This window comes from Perna viridis, chromosome 2 (assembly GCF_037379345.1).
Source record: "Perna viridis isolate PV_CMFRI_1.1 ecotype Kerala chromosome 2, ASM3737934v1, whole genome shotgun sequence".
In the NCBI taxonomy this organism is placed as follows: Eukaryota; Metazoa; Mollusca; class Bivalvia; order Mytilida; family Mytilidae; genus Perna; species Perna viridis.
Window position 1 is genome coordinate 9,071,936 of NC_142446.1, and position 19,557 is coordinate 9,091,492.

The window sequence follows — 19,557 nt, forward strand, 5'->3', positions numbered from 1 at the left end:
AAAGACATTTTCTCCATAAACAAAAAAGAACTAGCCAAACATGTTGAGCTTTCGTTAGTTTAAAACTACCTCCTAACTCTGAAATAACAAGTTTAAAACATACTGTTAACAGGTTTACCATTTGTCAGAAATGTAATAATACAGAGAATGTCAATGCTTCAGGCACTTAATTCAAAATTGGGAAGCAGTTAAATGTCAAATCAGTAGACTCCAGTAGTATTTATGTCAGTATGTGTAGAAACAGCTTGATTGTCTAACCTCAATTAAGAAGTTACTGTGATTTCGAAATTACTCTTGGGGTACCAATTTTCATGTTTTTTTTATAAAAAAATCTAGAACCACATAAAAAAACCAATTAACAACAATCTTCATGGAGGAATGTAAACTCAAATTAAATGATCATTAAATCTTGGTACTGTTGAAGTTTCATGGTGGCAGAAGCCAAATTGTGCACAAAACATACTTTGATGCCTTGACTATTTAATCAAACTAAAATTCAACAGTTCATAAGACCTTGATAGCCTTAAAGCTACCCATGTCATGTACAGGTACAATATACAAAGTGAAGTGGTAAATACTTGGGAATACACACCAGGAAAAGTGTGACATAAAATTAATGTCCTGAACACTCATGTTTTTAACATTTTCCATTAAAAACACCATAGCAGCAATGACTTTCACACGATTTTTCTTTAATCAAAAAATCATTTTTTTTTTCATTTACAAGGAAATAGACATGAAACTTAAGTTTCTTAATAAACATCATAAAAACTTTTTAAATGTCGGTGTCAATAAAAAAAATCCATTAAATTTAACTTATATTCTGAACCCTAGGGAAAATAGCTTTTGTTTCAGCAATAAAAGCACCAGTGATGCTGAAATTCCACAAAAAAAAAGTTTTGTCCCTCCAACCATGAAAATTGATTCCCACAAAAATAAATGAAAACAACAGATTATTGGGTAAGAAATCATGAAAACTGAAAGTCATGTTTTCTCTTACAATACCATAGAAATAAGATACCAAAAAGGAGAAGAAATGACAATTCCTTGTGGTAATAATGTAGATTTTAACTTCTATTTTCAGATAAACTAAAATGACTAAATAAGCACAACATGTGACATTTGACTGGTTGTCCTTAGCTATATACTGTTACATTAATCTGACTTGATGTCTGTATTCTCCTGCTTCTCATCCTCCTCCACACAATAGCTTCAATCAATATGGTTGTTTTGTATTTTATTTTAGCTGTTAAACAGAAAAATTAACTGTACACACCAAATCTGCCAATCTTGACAGAAGTATATAATACAGGTACCTTCAAATCCCATGCAGTTTTATGTCAGAAATTAAACAAGCCTAAGAATCCTATTTTGTTGAATTGAAACAGAGAAGCAGATGGGTAAATCAAGATAAAACTCTGGCAGGGTCCCAGGCGATCACAGACTTAATTATGTTATTATCAAGAATAGAGCCTCCACTTTCCGTATACAAATAATGAGAATGGATATGGTGAATATATCAAAGAGACATACTAAATCAAAAGTTTCTTTACTGTTATAATATATGTAAAAATTGAGATTGTGAACTTTGTATTCTAACACAATCCTTTATGTATCTCCTGACAACCTACCTTCTACAAAGTTAAAGGGGTTTTATTATATAATATACCAATAACAAACAATACAAAAGTAAGTAAATCCACATACCTCTGTTACCTTGGCAATTTGAGTTCTCAGTACGTAAAAGTAAAGTAGAGGCACTAACCTTTTATCTTTAAGTATCATTCTCACAGGTTTTCTCCCGATTATGTCAAGTTAAAAAAATTCTTTTAAATATCACGACATCAGAAATACAAATTAAAAAAAATGCAAACAAATATTCATCAACAGAATGCTTACCTTAGCAAGGTCATCAGTTATGATCCTAAACATGTGAAAATGCTTAATTAACAATAACTTTACATTTTGCCATTTTTTTTAATACATACCTTTCTAGTTTGGTCATCCTAAAAGGTGGACCACTACAAAATATCTTATCAATTAACAAACACTTACCCTTAGGGTCTCTACTACAATATTATATTTTCTGTTTCATCCACAGAATCTATAGGATGTTTTAAGTAATGAAATAACCTATTATTTTGACATTCACATAACACCAAAAGTCTGTATGTTTTTAATTTTGTCGATGTAACAATACAATGCTATTCTTTTATGTGTATTTTTGAAAAAAAAAAAAAGTCAGTCATTTGGACATATACATTTATATAGAAAATAGTCATCAGATTTCATATTTAATCTTAGAACAAACACAAAACAAAAACACTTAATTAGAATTGATCATTTGAATCTCTTCATAGACAAAAGTTTGGTTGACTTCATAATAAACATCACTCTTTCTATATAAAAAAGAAGATAATGCATGACCATATGTTCTATTATGACAAAATTTTACATAATCTATGTGAGCTAATTTTTTGTTGTGTTAAAAAAAATTGACTATATCATTATTTGTAACATTATTTCTTAACATATTAATTTTTCGTTCAGAGGGAAGTTATCTACCCAATTCACGTTTATAGTTTTCTTCGTTGAATATACAAATAATAAAGAATTTTCCAAACTGACAGGTTCTCAAGTGACCTGTTTAGTCCAATACAAAGAACTTTTATTCACATTTTGAATTAAGATATTTTGCTGTAAGATTACATTCAAGAAGAAAACCACTAAAAACCCATTGGAACAAAAGATTGTACTGCAAATATAATCACTAAAGCAGTAAGTTCCCGCATAGCAAATCTTACCTTGTGTAGATCTCTAAAAAACTTGATTTCTCGATTGATGATATCCTTCTTGTCACCCTCTAAATCCATATCATCTAATCCCTATAAAACATACATTCTAATATAACTCACTGAACAATGGAAACACCAAGTATGGTTAGTTAAACTAAGACCTAGATCTCAGTGGGATCAGAAGACTTGGGCCAAGTTGTTCAAAAGTTAATCTGCTGGACAAAAGTTGTCCACAGCATAAGTCTACTACAATCTATACAAGTTATACAGTGGATAAATATTTATCCAACAGATAAAGTTTTGAACTACTGAGCCCTGCAGACTAAGTATGCACCAAGTCTAGTTAATATCCAACAAGGGATGATGATTTGAATGCATCTATAAGAATGTAAATAAAAATTGACTCTTAAAAACATCCAAGTTAAAAAGAGATCCTAATTCGAATTCTATTTAGCAAATAGTTCATGATGCTGATGGTCGTATGGCAATGTATGGACCAGTTGGTCACCCCCAAAAAATTATATGGACCAAAACATAGCTGAGGTCCACTGAATTTTTTGGGACAACCAAACCTATACATTGCAATTTTGTACAAATGAAAATTTTGAAGTATAATATTATATTATATCCCTTGAGTTAGGATTAATGCCTTACAAGACATGTGAACAGGTAGATATAGTTATTACTATGTACCCCAATCTTGGTTTGTGGGGGTATAAAAAGCCAATAATACCCATGGCACTATCCACCAAAAACCATTAAAGGTGTATATCTTGGGAATTCTGGTACACATACTGATTACAAAATGTTCTCAGTATCACTTGAAATTAAAATTCTGATTTTGGATAATAATTTAGCCTCTGACTCAGTGTAAATATTCTGATGTTGGTGTAAATGTGTATCCAGGGCTCAGGTTACTGGGTGAAATAGTCACCGCAGTATTGCTCACTTTGCCCTAGGATGAAACCAAAAGCGAAGAGAAGCACCACCTCACTATCTGAAATTGTCAAAGATCAGGACTGAACTCCAACTTAAAAGAGTATTCTGACTTAAGTTACTTTTATTCTGACAACAAAAATTGCACAAGCTTGTGAAAAAAAATTAGTCCTTCGAAACCTATTAAATTTCAATCAGCTTTTCGTAACAAATGTTGGAGACATGAACATTCTTCACTCCAGCTTTTGCTAATTCATTAATTAATGTCTTATCATACATACTTTATGAATCATGCAAATTTGTTGTCCTGTTTCTTGCTAGGATAAATTGATCTTTAATGATAATTAAACCTTTAATTTGATCTACTTGAATCATATTTGTACAGTAAATTCTCTATTTCAATGGAAATTTCGTCAGCTTATGGCAAGTTTAGACCAACTGCATCATATATGTCTCACTCTTGATCAAATTACATCCAGAGCAAGAAAACATTATGGATATAGTTGGGCCTGGGAAAAAAGTTAAATTTAAATAGAAATGAAAATTCCAATTGCCTTAATCAAGTTGGATAACAGGAGGTAGGGGTACCTGTATAAGTGAAAACAACTAGTTAATGTACTTACAGTATCTCTTATTGGCATGTCTTTAGGCTTTGGTAAGGGTTTAGGCTCATCTTTTATTTCTTTCTCTAAAATAAAAGATAGTTACTTTAACATTCAAGTTTGCAACTTCAAACTCATTTTGCAAACCTCACGTTGCAGATCAAATCAAGAACATTGTGTTTATTTTATTTGTTATTCAGTACAGAATATTTAGTTATACATTGTAATATTCTATGGTGTCTTATTATCTCTTAATCATTGAAAATGCACTAAAATGCAACCAATTTAAGGGGCATTTTTTGTTCAGTGATAAATAGCCAACTTTAGTTTTTTTGCATTTTTGAAATTCTTTACATGTGATCTTACGAATTTCCTGCTCCTTTCAACACACGGTTTCACTTCAAAATTACTTATCAAAGAGGTCGTTTGATCTTTGACCCCTCCGCAAATTAATGCAAAATAGCTGAAAACTTTCTCGCTTTTCAGTTACAAAAGAATGATTTTCAAGAACTAAATGGATTTATCGTTCTGTTGACATACAATATAGCCGTATACCCTCTAGGCCCCTCTAAGTTCTAAAAATCCTTAGCCTTCTGCTGCACTTTTTCCTACCAATTACTTCACTTCGAGACAACAGAGTTAATTTACCTCAAAGACTTATTGAGGGGACTGATTTATAACCTTGAGTTTTTTGACATTTCGATTCAATGGAGTTTGAGTCATCAGAGGTAAAATTGTATTCCAATAAGGGGATTTTGCTGACAGTCAAATTAGTTTGAGTTTTCGAGATTTGGTAAGCCCATTGAGACCCCTAGCTGAGATTATATACCAAATATTAAATGGCTTTAAACTTACTGGTATTAAGGAATTTTGAAGATTGTAACTGAATGTTATGTATCTCTAGCTTTGGTGCTGAAACTACAGGACTATGTTATATAATGAGATTTTTAATTTTAAAGTACACAAGGCAAACTATATTAGTATAGGATTATACTTTAGTTCTGTAGCAACAATTATAACGCCATTACATAGAACCTTAGTACCAACAGGTGATTTAGACAAAGACACACCATTCAACAGTTACACAAATACACCAAGACAGGCATTATTAACATATGATACATAAGTTATTAGTACATCCACTATTTACCTGGAGTGGCTGGTTTTGACAGTTCTGTTATATATTCCCGCATGATAGCATCTAACCCAGCTTTTGCTACTCTATCTTCCCTCTTTGTAAACTCATCCAAGCCATCATTTGCTTCTCCTTCCTCCTTCTTGTCATCTTTTTCCTCTCCTTCTTCACCATCTGATTTTTCATCACCATTTTCTTTTGATTCCTTACTTTCTTTTTTATCACCATTTTTTGCTGCCGCCTCTTTTTTCTTTGCTCTAAACTCATCCAATAATGTCTTAGTTTTAGCATCTACCTTGACCTTTAAAGTATCGACCAGATTTAAATAATTGATAATACCAAAATTTTTATCCTTATATTATAGTGCTATTGAATTTTCATGCAACAACCTTTTTATTATATGATAATAAATTTTCTAAGTGTTCCTGAAGTATATTTTTTTTATTCTTTTTATTATTTACTGTACAATAAACTTTGATTTTCACTGAGTCAGGTCAACTATCAGATGAGTCAATTGGCAAAATGTTCCTAAACTTTCTCAGTCGGAAAAAAAAAACCTAGCTGAGACATTGATAGAACATTAAAATATAAGTTAAATTACAGTTATTCAATACAGATCCTTGCCCAAATAAATTCATTCAAGTTTGACAAAGTTTGATACTAGCCACTTCCAGGTACACTAAGTTGAAAGTTGCTTTTTGTACAGGTAATCCATATTTGCTTTTTCTGCTGATCTACAAAACCTTTACTTTACTTTCGTCAACTATTTAATTGACTTTGGCCTGTTCTTTTTCTTGGGTTTCAACTAATTCTACTTTGCCCCAATAAAATAGAGGGGTGTCCGGTCCCGCAATTTTATTTGTTTAAAAACAAAAAGCTAAGTGCGCAATATGAAGTCAACATTCACAACATCTCTGTATTTTTTCCAGAATATACCATATTTTTCGGACTATAAGTCGATATTTTTTTCAGCAAAATGTCAGCCTCGACTTATCGTACACTTCGACTTATATAAGGACTTTTCTTGACAAAAGTTCATCTTCAAGTGATTTCACTAGAATTGATTACATTATATTTACTGTTTTCATTCATAGATAGGGTAAACTGCAATCGCATGTCTAAAGAAAACAAAAGACGTCAATGCTAATCAAACCGGTGATCAAACTCATAAGATAATTGATCCACTATCCATTTGTGAATCAATACAATAATGTCATATTTAGTCATCCCGAAGTGCGATTCTTCAAAACCCTCAAAATATATATGAACAAACTCTTGAAGATACGTTTACTAAATCTTTAATCAGATCGTGTATTCCAGAGTTATAGGTCCTTTTATATGCAAATTCATACCCATTTACGGTACGATGTAACACATTAACATGTGTCACTAGTTATAATCAATTATAGTGTTATCTAATTGGCTAATTCCCACCAGATTTAAAGATAGCAATTCTTTATTATAATTTAGAATACCATATTATAATGTTTATTAATTACAGGTCTTAATTATGACCGGTTGTCCAGACTAATTTCACATCTGGGTGCCCACACCTGACATGTTCACGATCTTTGTGATTCAATGTAAGAGCAATTGACCCAGAATAAAATATAACTAAAAAAACTCATTTACAAAATACGCTTTAATAAAAATACTAACAAACTAAAGGATATCATTTAAAGTTACTTCCCTTGAATAATATAATTTGAAAAACTTCTGCTGACACCTACAGTTTACATCAAAGACTTAAGATGCACCTCTGACCCTCGATGCATCTATGTTTTTTTTGTCAATTATAGTCGGAATTCAGCGATTCAACTTATACTTTACATCAACTTATAGGTCAAAAATACTGTACATAAAATAACATCAGTTTTGAAGTCTAGACAGAAAAAAATCACAGTGAGCCAAAAAGGCTGACATGTAAAAATTCTGTAGAGATGTTCAACACTGACATTTTATACCAGCTGCAAAATTCCTTAAACTCCAAAGTATTTATTGCTATCTCAAATAACAAAATAGAAAGTTTACTTAAATAAAATTTGAACTTACAACAAGTTTCTTTGAAGCTATAGACCACTCATTTAACAGTCTCATGCATCTAAGCGTGGCTTCAGGGTCCTCATACTCACAAAATCCAAATGCTGTAATAATTGTTATAAACTTACCATAACAATACTGAATACAATATCCATAAGCAGCATACAAAGACCTATTGCCTCATCAATTAGTCTTAATTCATACAAATTTTAAAATTGAACTAGAAATACAATGAGAAAAAAAGAATACCCCTGTTTCACTTGCACTTAAATCACGTTAAACCCCTTGCAGGGATCCAATAACTATTTTCTTCTTTTACTGCACTTTACACAAAACTAACCTTCCTATTAATTTTCATTCAAGGGTTTCAGATTGTGCTGTGACTAATGTTAGACTTCCCAAACTAAAGCTGCATACCAAATTTCAAGTTATTTCCACAAAGGTCTTAAGTTTGAGTTGATAAAAATCATGGGACAAAAGTATGAACTGAAAGCAGAATACCCTTAATGCCCTAACATTTTCAGATGTGAGCATATATTTTTTTCAACTAATATATTAAGGAAATTTCAAAGCATGGTATCCCTCAGTTTCAGTGAAACTACATAAAAAGATGTTTAAAATGTTCAGGAAGAGATAAAATAAAGACATTAGAGTTACTACATCCAATCACAACTTTGCATTTTAATTTTTCATTTGAATCAAATTCCTATTTCACACTTGTAAGTTAGTAAATCCTCCATTGTATCTATTTCTAAATGATTTTTTTTTTTACAAAATTTGAACAATGTGTAGAGTTTAATGAACTTACTTTTTCAAGTGAAGTTTTGAAATATTCAATATGGTTCTATACTCTGAAAATATATTTTTAAATGGTTTAGTGTTCCTGTTTTCTTTGTGAACTTCAGTTAAAATCTATTCATCTTTTAATATGACCAATTTTACCTTGTTACTATGTGATATAGACACTAACCTTGTAGTTTACCATTGGCACCTTGAACTCTTTTCCAGCTCAAAACATTACCACATCTCTAAAACATAGATTTTTTTTTATTATCAAGTATTCATTTTATGAAACAATAATAAACATTTTAACAACAAACTATGACATCCTCGCACTATTTAGAATCAAATGCTTCAAATGATACAGCTAAATAAGACTAGAAATTGAACAATGAACAGTGGGAAGTCATTCATGATAACTGAATTTTGATTGTGATTTAACATTTGACCAATTTTTAATTTGGACCAACCCATAAATTTGACCTAAAATAAATGAATGATTGTATTTTGTTAATTAAAAGTTAAAAATAGAAATTATATTCAATATTTAGAAAATGATTGACCATATAAAAGAATATATCAAATTACCAAAATGATACCGGTATTAACTTCATCAGGTAATTGTGGGAAAAAAAACTAAAGTGCTACAATTGCTGAGAAAGAAACTTTATTTTCTCTATCTCTCTCAGTTTTTCAGATTCAATTTGAAATAAGTAGTCTATTTATATATAAATAGACATGGTAGCTATGTTTGTTGCCTTATCAACATAATCAAATAGGGTGTATATGTCAAGAAGTCAAAAACCCCACCTGGATGAAAATGTCAGTCCAAGGCCATCCATTGGTCTTCAATGAATGACAATAGAACCCTAATACCACAGGGCAGGCTGCGGCTAGACCAAAACACAGGTACAGTGAAAGAATTTCCTCTATATATACTCAAGTAACATAAAAATAAACTAAAGGTGAAAACGAAACAAAACATACAGAGGCCAGAAATTCCTGACTTGGAACAAAATATTTCAAAGTAGATATCCTGATAATGCTGATGACCAATTTGGTTACAAAAAATAATAATGATAATAATGACAGACGACAGATGCAAAGTGATGAGTTAAAAAAATCTTCTGCCTAACAGGAGGTTTATATCAGAATGCAATCTACAATTGATTACAATGTATGCCCCATTAATATAAAGCCAAATACCAAATTTGAATCCATTCAGTAAGTAGTACAGGTATCTAGATAATGAAGACTTATAACCCCACATCATGGTGTGGGAATGGTATAACATGTTCAAAGAACAGAATCAATCTCTGCAGGCCCTGCTGTATATACATTTTGATAATTGGTAGAGACAGTCTGCTGCTAGCCAAATGATAATTTTTTGTTGAAATTGATTTATTTGGATACCATTTTGTTCTCTAGCAAAAGTGGGCAACTGAACAAAATCTGTACACGGCTTATAGATATTGAACATAAAAAGTCCTTAAGTATCATTTCCTCACTTTAGAGGCATCAGATAGACAATAATTGTCTTTATCCATGTGCATCTACAAATGATGCCTAATCAACCTTTTTAATTTCATCACAATTCATTGATCAGTATAGGAGATATGATAATGGGGACAGACAGACAGACATGTAAAGACATACATTTAGAGTCTCATATATTTCCCTTAAATTCCATGGCAGTGTTTGAAATAGCAGTTTGTTCGCTTACCCAACCAAGTTAAAATTTCATCAGACAAGTCAGTTTTTTTAAGTTACTACCCTATGGAGCCCTTTTTAAATTTTGTAGAGACAAACCATCGTCATATTGGCAGATTTCATTGGACAATCTACCAATTCTAGCCAATGGAAATATGTTTAACTCAGGGAATAGAAAAAGAAGTCAACGTCTTTCCCTTACTTAGTAAAGGGTATGTTCTACCAGAGAAAAAAAAAAAAAAAAAAAAAAACTCAGCGAAAAAGAGAAAAATGACAATCACAAGAAATATGAGAACATAGAGAAGACTCATACATTTCAACCAAAATGGCTTTCTGAATTCACTTGGCACAAGTATGATGTTGAAAAGGGAATGACATGTACAACATTGATAAAAGGGCAGTACCTTAAACTACTGTCCTTGAGTACACCTGAGAGTTGATTTCTCTGGAACAATAACATTGCTTTTCCCTTAGTTGGACTGTGGACAAGTATAAATTATAAACTAACCTGTAACATTTGTCGAACCATAGCATCAGGTGCTCTGTCACTGATATTACCAATAAAAACTGTAGTAACTGGTGGTTTCTCTTCTTTTTCATCCTACAATAATACGAGGAAGGTGAAACATTAAAGGCTCCCAAAGAAACATAAATTCAACTACATTTCATAATTTTATACATGTAAAATATTATTCTGATTAACTTCCAACATGGGGAAAAAATTGTTATGAAAAGCAGTTTTTATTGTCCTAATGCATTTTCCTAAATTTCATGGTCTGAAATGTCCCTAATGGGCTGGAAAGTCTGGCATTCATTAAAAGAACTATGGGTTGTTATGATCCAAAATGCCTTTGGGTTGAATAAATATGACATGCCTCAAAGCTCTTTTAGACTACAGCTATGGTAAAAAAGTGATAAACACGACCAACATTTTGAGCAACACATAGGCTGCGTCTATTCAAAAAAAATATGAAGAAACTGGTCATATTAGAATCAAAATAATAATAAATGACAAAAAGATTTTTTTTTTAATAAATGATACAGTAATGAGGCATCTATAAAAGAGTGGGGAGGGTCTGAAAACTAATGCATTTTTAGTTAGCTTATTCTCAGTTTATTCTGCCTAAATCGAACCAAGTTTTTTTTATATAAGACAATATATTCAGATATTAGTTACATTCCTTTAATATTTAGTGGAAAGTCTTTCACCTTTGTGATTTCTTGAGGCACAAGCTTCTGTGGTTTTTGAGCAACTGTTGTTGCCACAGTGGTTACAATAGGTCTCATTACCTGTAAGAAACATTAAAGGAAGTTGATAAATGTTAAGTGATGGAATTAATATGGAAGGTTACTTTAGTGTTTAAACAACAACTCACTTGGACACAATATTGCACAATATTATGAAGTTCAATTTATGTACGAAATTCTGCTTCAGTAAGCTTTCAATGATCACTTTGTACCTCATTACCTCAAAAACAGTAAATAAATGGAAGAGTTAGTTTGCTATGCACATTTCTTAAAGCTCATGTAAAAGCAGGGATTTTCATAAAGAATTCAGTAAAAAACATTTTCAAAATAGCATCAAAAATAAAAAAAATAATATTTTTGGGCATGCCCCCCATTATAACTCTAAAACTGTAAGAGATATCTGAAATCTGATTCAAGATACAGACAGGGATTTTCATAAGGAATCTAATAAATAAAAATCATAATTACACCAAAAATTAAAAAAACCATTTCGCTTATAACTCTAAAATCATATGAGATATCTGAAATCGGATTGGAAATCCAATGACATTGTTTTTTCAAAATAGGACCAAATAAAAAAAAGTTGATTTTTAGGGTATAGCCTCAATTTAGCCCCCCATATAGACTGACCATACTAATTGCTATTTAAAGTCTGTTAAATATTCTTTAAAAAGAATTTTATAAGAAACAAATTAAAAAAGAATTGTCAAAATTGAAAGAGAAGTAAACCTTCACATCTATTTTATATAAACACCTATTTTACCCTTTTGGCCTTTCTCTGGCAGAATGTAAAGGGCCAGTGACCACATTTTAAATAGCAAGTTTTCTCAAGCAGTAACTAACAACATATCAAACTTAAAAACAGAAAAACATGATACAAGAGTTGAATGAAAATTAATAGTTCATGTTGAAAATATACAAAACAAAACATCCACATACATAAAGTTTGGCTACACACCTCAGAAATAAATATCACTTATACTCGGCGTCACATAAATAAGATACTGTTAAACTTTGAATAAAAATATTTTCTAAGACTTTATTGACATCTACCGTCGTTTAAATTGTCTTAAATGACTTGCTCATTCATTTAGCCAAATGGCTTCTCCCTAAACATTGAATTGTTAAATTCCGGTCAGATTTTAATTCTTGGTGCCAATATTTACATTGTAAAAAGTCGGCCATGTTTACAGTGATCGGGTTGCTAGATGTTGTTTACGTTTAAATGGTTTGTCAAAAAACCGAAGAACCCAGAATTCATTTCAATGTTATTTCGGATATCTCAGATTTATTCTACGCGAACAATGTACAATACAGAGAAGTTGATCAAGCAGACGATTGTTACTGGAGTTCGACGGAAACTTACGAACTTCGTTTGTAAACAAATTGTCCCGTAGAAACCAACATGGCGGATATTAGTATGGGATTTTCCCGTAAGGATTTGTTACGCATGATTTTAGCTAATAAGCGACTCATTGGTACTAACACGTCATGCATATATGCAAAATATCTTCAGATTAAATAAAAGAGACAACTCTAGCGGTAAGTCCTGACGGTTTAAAAAGTAGAGCTTCCTTTTGAAAATTTGTTGTATGTGACGTTGAGTATAGTTGTGATGCTTTTTAAGCAATACATGTACATGTACTTTTCAAGTAAAATTACCATACATTTCACATATATGTCCCTTCAAGTTGGTCAATTGTTCAATACCATTATTGGTTCTTATATAAATATTTTGTCTGCAACCAAGAAGTGTATGTATACCTTTTAAACAATTCGGTATTTCAATAAAAAATATGGAATCTTTTCAAGAAATTCAAGAAATAAAGACATGAGACTTGGCATTAGTATGTTTCCTGCAAATAAAAGTGTGCAGTATGTGTCAAATGCCATCACACACTGCTGTCTGCACACAAGCCATTTAATGCTGAATATCTTAATGTGCACATTTTCATATGATAATTAATACATGAACAAAACCTTAAAATCTGTGATTTTTACCATATTAAGGCTTAGCAAAAGTAGTTCGCATGTAAAATAACATAACATTTAATGATCAGAAAATGTTCTAAAATAAGAATTTCAATTATGGAATGTGTGGGAACATATAAATGAAAAATATATTAGAACTTACAGTTGTAGTTTGTACCATTCCCATGTTTACTGGCATCATACCTAGAAAAAAATAGACCACAGGTTACAAATGTAGGTACCATAACAGCTTTCTTCTGTATGAATCTTTTATTGATTTATTACACAAATACTTATAAATAGGGACATCCTGGTGTAGAATGCATACTTATATATACCTGTAAGTCCTTAATGCCTCTGATATGCAATATCAGAGCATGCTTGCTGTAAAATTGTACTAGAGGTTGCAGTATGGAGAAAAGTAATTTTAAGTTCATATGTAGTAGCACATTTACATAAAGGTGAGCCACTGACAGTCAAAATCACTAGAAAATAATAGTTCATAAGGAGCAGCTTGAATTATTACATAGGGCCAACCTAGAACATTTCGGACAATTATACACAACATTCAAGTTTGATAGAGCTTTTAATATGGATTGTGTGATTCAATGTTTACATCTTTAGTTTCTGAGCAAACTGGAAGTGGTAAGAAAAAAACTTTAAAATTTGCAATAGGATATAAAAAGCGGTGTCTTCCCGATTGTCCAACATTTGAAAATTACAGGTAAAAAAGGGTAAAAAAAATGTTGGACAATTGGGAATGTTTTGATAAGAAATTTACATGTTGGTTAGGCCAAAAAAAATAATATGTGTGTTTCCGGTCACCCGACCGACCTTGAAATATTGGCGCCAACCTGAAACATTTTTTCACCATAAAAATGAAATTTTTAATTTTTGGTATGTTTTCTCTTCTTGTGGTCGTAATTACGTCATGGTTATTTGTTGGATCTTCGCATGTTATAGAACCCTGCTGTGGTATTAATAAGGAGTTAGAACCTCTGCGCTCTTACACAGGAGACTAAAATGCCCGAAACAACCCACCTCTTCCTATTTCTCAGGTGTTAAACACCAACAATCAATCAATCATGTTTCTGTATTCGATAGCTGATGTTTGTACAAATGTATTCAGACATTTAAATGAAAAATGGCAACATATTTGCACTTTAATTTTCATGCATGTGATATTTAAATGTTTTAGTTTCATTAAATGAACATGAAATTATACATGTATATTAAAGCAATGCACATACTATTACAGTTATTAACAATTATCACTTGTGATGAGTGTTCTGTCAGCATCCCATACTCAGTTAATCATAGAGCTTGGACTGTTTAGGCTAGAACAGTTATCATTTTTGTTGAATGAAAACGTATCATTATGCAATTAACTTGGAGTGCTACAACTCATTACAAGAGTACACTTAAGCTTCATATATTATATTTCAATTATGATTTTCTTAAATAATTTGCATTGCTGGAATTTATACTCAAATCAAAATCATTATTAATTCATATAGTATTTGATCCCGAAAGCATTAAAAATACTGAATATTTTAAAAAAATATATCAAATATTTTCTTTTAGAAAGTATGATTTGTTTTGATATTAAAATATCCAAAACAATATAATAAACTAGATAAAGTGATGCCCGTATTTAACCTTCATACAGCTATATCATAACTCATAATTGTAAAAAGCACTTTGTCAGACGTGTTATTGTGTCTGTGAGACACAAATGATGCCCCGCATGTTGTTTTGAGTAAAACTCAGCATAAATGAACGAAACTTATACTCAATCTGTAACTAATAATGACAGACTCACATACCAAAAACCAGTCAAATATCTTCAAGCATTTACAAAAAAAAAGCGAAAAACTGTTATTTCAATACAATTTTTAAAGAGCAGGGCCCATTATTTTGGTAAAACTCAGCGTAGAAGAATGAAACTTACACTCGATTTGTAACTAATCATGACAGACTCTTATACCAAAAAGCAGTTCAATATCTTCAAGGATTTACAAAAAAAGTTCGGAAAACTGTTATTTCCATGAAAATTTTAAAGTCCAGGGCCCATATTTTTGATAAACCTCAGCGAAGTGGAATGAAACTTTAACTTGATCTGTAACTAATCATGAAAGACACACATACAAAAAATCAGTTCAATATCTTCAAGGATTTTCAAAAAAAGTGCAGAAAACTTATGGGACAGACAGGGGTAAAACAATATGCCCCACCAACTTATTGTTGCAGGGGCATAAAAATAAATATGTATTTCAAATCAAAATTATCTTTCATCTATTTTAAGAATTTCTTATATTTTAATTTATTAACAATAGAAACCCCTTGCTACCCTCAAATTATAATGATGATCATACATTGTTCAATGTTCAATTAACAACAATTAAAGTAGGACAATCAAAGCTTTTGTTGTTAGACAATCAGAACTCCATAATTTTAAAATGTTGGACAATTGGGAATAAACCTAAAGAACAAACTAGAAATTTATACACAGTTGACGAAAATGCTCTTGTTTTTTCCCAAAGGCGATAATCTGTGAAATCAACTATAACCTTCCTTTTGGGGAATAGAAAGTTGTTGTACAATTTCATAGAGATCTAAACAGTTTTGCCATGAAACCAGAAAAATGTTTGTGACACCTAATCCCTAAATGGGTGGGGTAAAGAAAAACCCAAATTAATACCAACCTTCCTTTTGTGATATGGAACAATATTTTGAAAATTTTACCTAAATCGGCAACTAGTACTTTATACGGTTAAAGTTTACACACCAGATGACAGTGGGATAAATGCAAATTGTTACCACTGCTAACACAGGGTTGCATGTACATCTATACTTGTACTAAGGAATGGTATTCATACATACCTATTGGGGCATATGCATAGCCCATTCCAGGCATTCCAATTGGAGGTCTTGGAGGAAATGACATTTCCTACAATTAAATTTTTTTTCTTCAGTTATTGGTTCATACATATATGTTCATATCAATTACACTAATCTTAAATTCTACATTTAGACAGGATGCATATAAACTGTACATGTACATGTAGTATGTATACTTAGTAGGAAATCAGCTTCTAATTTTCACAAGAATAGACAAAACAAAAAAAGCTGCAGCCTAGCGGTTTTAGACAACTTCAATTTTCATTTCAATCTTTTCTAGGCATGTAATTTTCCTTTTATCACACCATTTTTCAGTGTTTAAGTACATTAACAAGAGGCTTCCAGGAACCTGAACTGCTCACCTTGTTGAATTTTGCTTTTCAAAGGCAATAAATTAAACAAGAAGTTGTCCAACAATTTTGACTCATGAAGTCTTTGGTAGGACTATTACAAGATCTTTTCAACAACTGAAAGTTTCTTTTAATCAATCATAGTTTTCAAGATATTGACTGAGAACTATTTAAAAAAAGAAGTAATTTTTTCACCTTTCACAGGCAATAACTCTTACAAGAAGTCTGAAGACTTTTGTAGTCCTAATAATATGGATTATTTCAGCCACTGAAAGAATTTAGATAAACCTAACGGTTTTGGAAATATATGTGAAAAACTACTGTCTGACCCCTTTGTTCTATTTTTAGTAATGGCGGCCATGTTTTTTCGACGAATCGAAAATCCCCACATCAGTTCTATGCACGATACCCCAAGGAACATTCATACCAAGTTTGGTCAAGTAGTGTCAGAGGAGAAGATTTTTGAAAGAAATAACATTACAAATAGCAAAAATCGTTGAAAAAGGGTAACAACTCAAATATGGCTTAACGGATTAAAACCAAAACTTGACCAGAGATAGATCTCATCATGCTGAACACTTTTACCCATCTCTGAATTCAGCTAAACCTAACAGTTTAGGAGATATATGTGAAAAACTAGTCTGACCCCTATGTTCTATTTTTAGTAATAAAAATAAAAAATCCCCACGTCAGCTCTATGCAGGATACCCCAAGGAACATTCATACCAAGTTTGGTTCTAATTAGTCAAGTAGTTTCAGAGGAGTTTTATATAATTGTTAACGACGACCACGACGGACGGCGGACGCCAAGTGATGGCCTTTGGTCAGGTGAGCTAATAATACATGTATTCATCGTTGTAAAAGAGGTGCATAAAGTCCATTGAATTAAGGTATGAAAGTACATTCTCCATCCTATTAAAATTGTTGTGTATTTTACATGTATGACAAACTGTTCATGAGTTTAAGACACACTTAAACACAGGGGCTTACAGTACATTATCATCATAGACACAGCAGCTAAATTGGACACAATGTTACAAAATATTTAGAAATTCTCTTTAAGTATTAAAATCTCCTTCAATGTGCATTCATGGATTGCTTTGTACTTCATTATCTCCAAAACAGTAAATGAAAGAGTTTATTTGCTAAGTATATTTCTTAAAGCTATGTAAAGGCAGGGATTTTCATAAAGAATTCAATAAAAAAAAATCAAAATTGCACCAAAATACAAGTTGATTTATTGGGTGTGGCCTCCTAAGGCCCCTTTAAGACTCAAAAACCATACAAGATATCTGAAACCAATTGAAAATAGAGGCAAATAACTAATTCTTAAAACGGACCAAAAATTTAAAAAATTGATTTTTTGGAGTGTGACCCTCTTTGGCCCATAATTACTCAAAAACTGATAAAGATATCTGAAATCTGATTGAAAAAATGCAGGCAGGGATTTTCATAAGGAATCTAACCCCAAAATATTTCAAAATCGGGACATAAATAAATAAGTTAATTTTTTAGGGTGTGGCTCTACTTTGGCCCTCATAGACTGATAATGCTAAATGTTATTTTAAGTTTGTTAAATTATACATAAAACAGAATTCTATGATAATAATTTTTTTTTAAATTGTCAAAAATTGAATAACATCAATTTTAAATTATCACCTATTTTACCTATTTTAACTATGGTGAATTTATGATGAGCTTACAGACCACCATAATGATATAAAGCACAGGCCTGTTCAAAAGTCTTAACATGGTATTTTAAGATTTCAGATAGTATTTTCTTAATAAAACAATATCAAATTAACATATTATATGGTATTTAAAAAGTCTGACTTGTTCATTTAACAATTAAAAAGAAAAAAAAAGTACTGACTTAAAATTGGGACTCTAGGTCGGGATTGAAGATGATGTTTCATTCATGAATAGTACATGTGTATTACCAAGAACGTAAGCTAAGTTAAAAGAAGTTGTGATTATGGTTTTCATTTAATTTCTAGAGGTAAATTTGGTGTGTGTAAAAGGAAAAATGTCCTGGCTAATAACTAGCTAATATAACTCGCCCTGAAATTACCACTTGCCAAACTGGTGAATATACAGCTCCTATCACTCCCCAAATAAGGATGATATTCCACTAAAATGAGTCACCAAGTAGTGATTTCTCACAATACCTATGTTTACACATAATTGGACTTTCAAAATGTCAATATTTCATTTTAACTTCAAGTAAAGATATAACTGGAAGATTATAAGGCACTAATAATCCTGCTAGATAAATCACAAGGCGAGACATACCTTCTAGAACAAATGTTTTTACTTATACCAAGAAACACCCGAATAAAAGCAAAGTACCTGTTAACACCCCACTTTTTGGACACCTCCCATGGTCACAAAAATGAAAGCAGATCTGATCAGATTCTAAAATTATTAATTTAAACTGGTTTGATTATTGTACCATCCCTTTTTCTCCGAAGTTCTTAAGTTTGTGCCAAAAATACTTGAATGAATTACTATTTTTCTCTACATCATATGATCTACAAATACTTTCATTTACATGACTACATATGTATAATGTCTAGGCTTGTGATTTTTCCTCTCAACAATCTTCAAATAATCTCTCCCCAAAAGCCTGTGCTTCGGATTTGAAACAAGTCATTGAATGAGGAATTATAATCAACAATTAATCCCCAAGTTCCTGACTTGTTCACACCTTGTTCTATGGCAGCAACATAAATTTATCGCGAAACATAAGATACAGTATGACTTGAACTGACAAGCGACTAACTACTGTGTTGACATTGTCTTGTTCAAATAATCGCTACACATGCTGAAACGACAGTGAGTACGTAACAATCGATCAAATACATACCATTTTTTATTAATATTGATAATAAAATTTAGTAAACATATATTTTGCAAGTTATCAGACTCATCTACAATTACAAAAAAATAAATTACTTTATGTCGCTTCTGATCAGCCTCTGTGAGTTACAAACCTCTCACGGTTTGTCGCTTTCGGATCAAAATGGCGTTGAATCACGAGGCAAGGTCAAGGCTGAAAAGGGGGGTAATTCTTCCCTTTTCCTCAGAAG

At 31.5% G+C, this 19,557-nt stretch overlaps 1 protein-coding gene across 1 annotated transcript in view; it reads right to left on the minus strand.

Moving 5' to 3' along the window:
• The window catches only part of LOC148623551 (RNA-binding protein 25-like), a 31,506-nt gene extending 11,964 nt beyond the window's left edge, over window positions 1–19,542 (minus strand). The window contains exons 1-10 of the mRNA XM_088565426.1: window positions 19,424–19,542; window positions 16,101–16,167; window positions 13,381–13,421; window positions 11,208–11,288; window positions 10,507–10,599; window positions 8,479–8,536; window positions 7,521–7,612; window positions 5,484–5,769; window positions 4,355–4,419; window positions 2,805–2,885 (exon numbers count right to left, since the gene is read on the minus strand). Of these exons, the coding sequence (XP_088421552.1) occupies window positions 2,805–2,885; window positions 4,355–4,419; window positions 5,484–5,769; window positions 7,521–7,612; window positions 8,479–8,536; window positions 10,507–10,599; window positions 11,208–11,288; window positions 13,381–13,421; window positions 16,101–16,164 (861 nt within the window). The 5' untranslated portion in view covers window positions 16,165–16,167; window positions 19,424–19,542. The remainder of the gene's footprint in view (window positions 1–2,804; window positions 2,886–4,354; window positions 4,420–5,483; window positions 5,770–7,520; window positions 7,613–8,478; window positions 8,537–10,506; window positions 10,600–11,207; window positions 11,289–13,380; window positions 13,422–16,100; window positions 16,168–19,423) is intronic.
• Window positions 19,543–19,557: the final 15 nt, after the last annotated feature.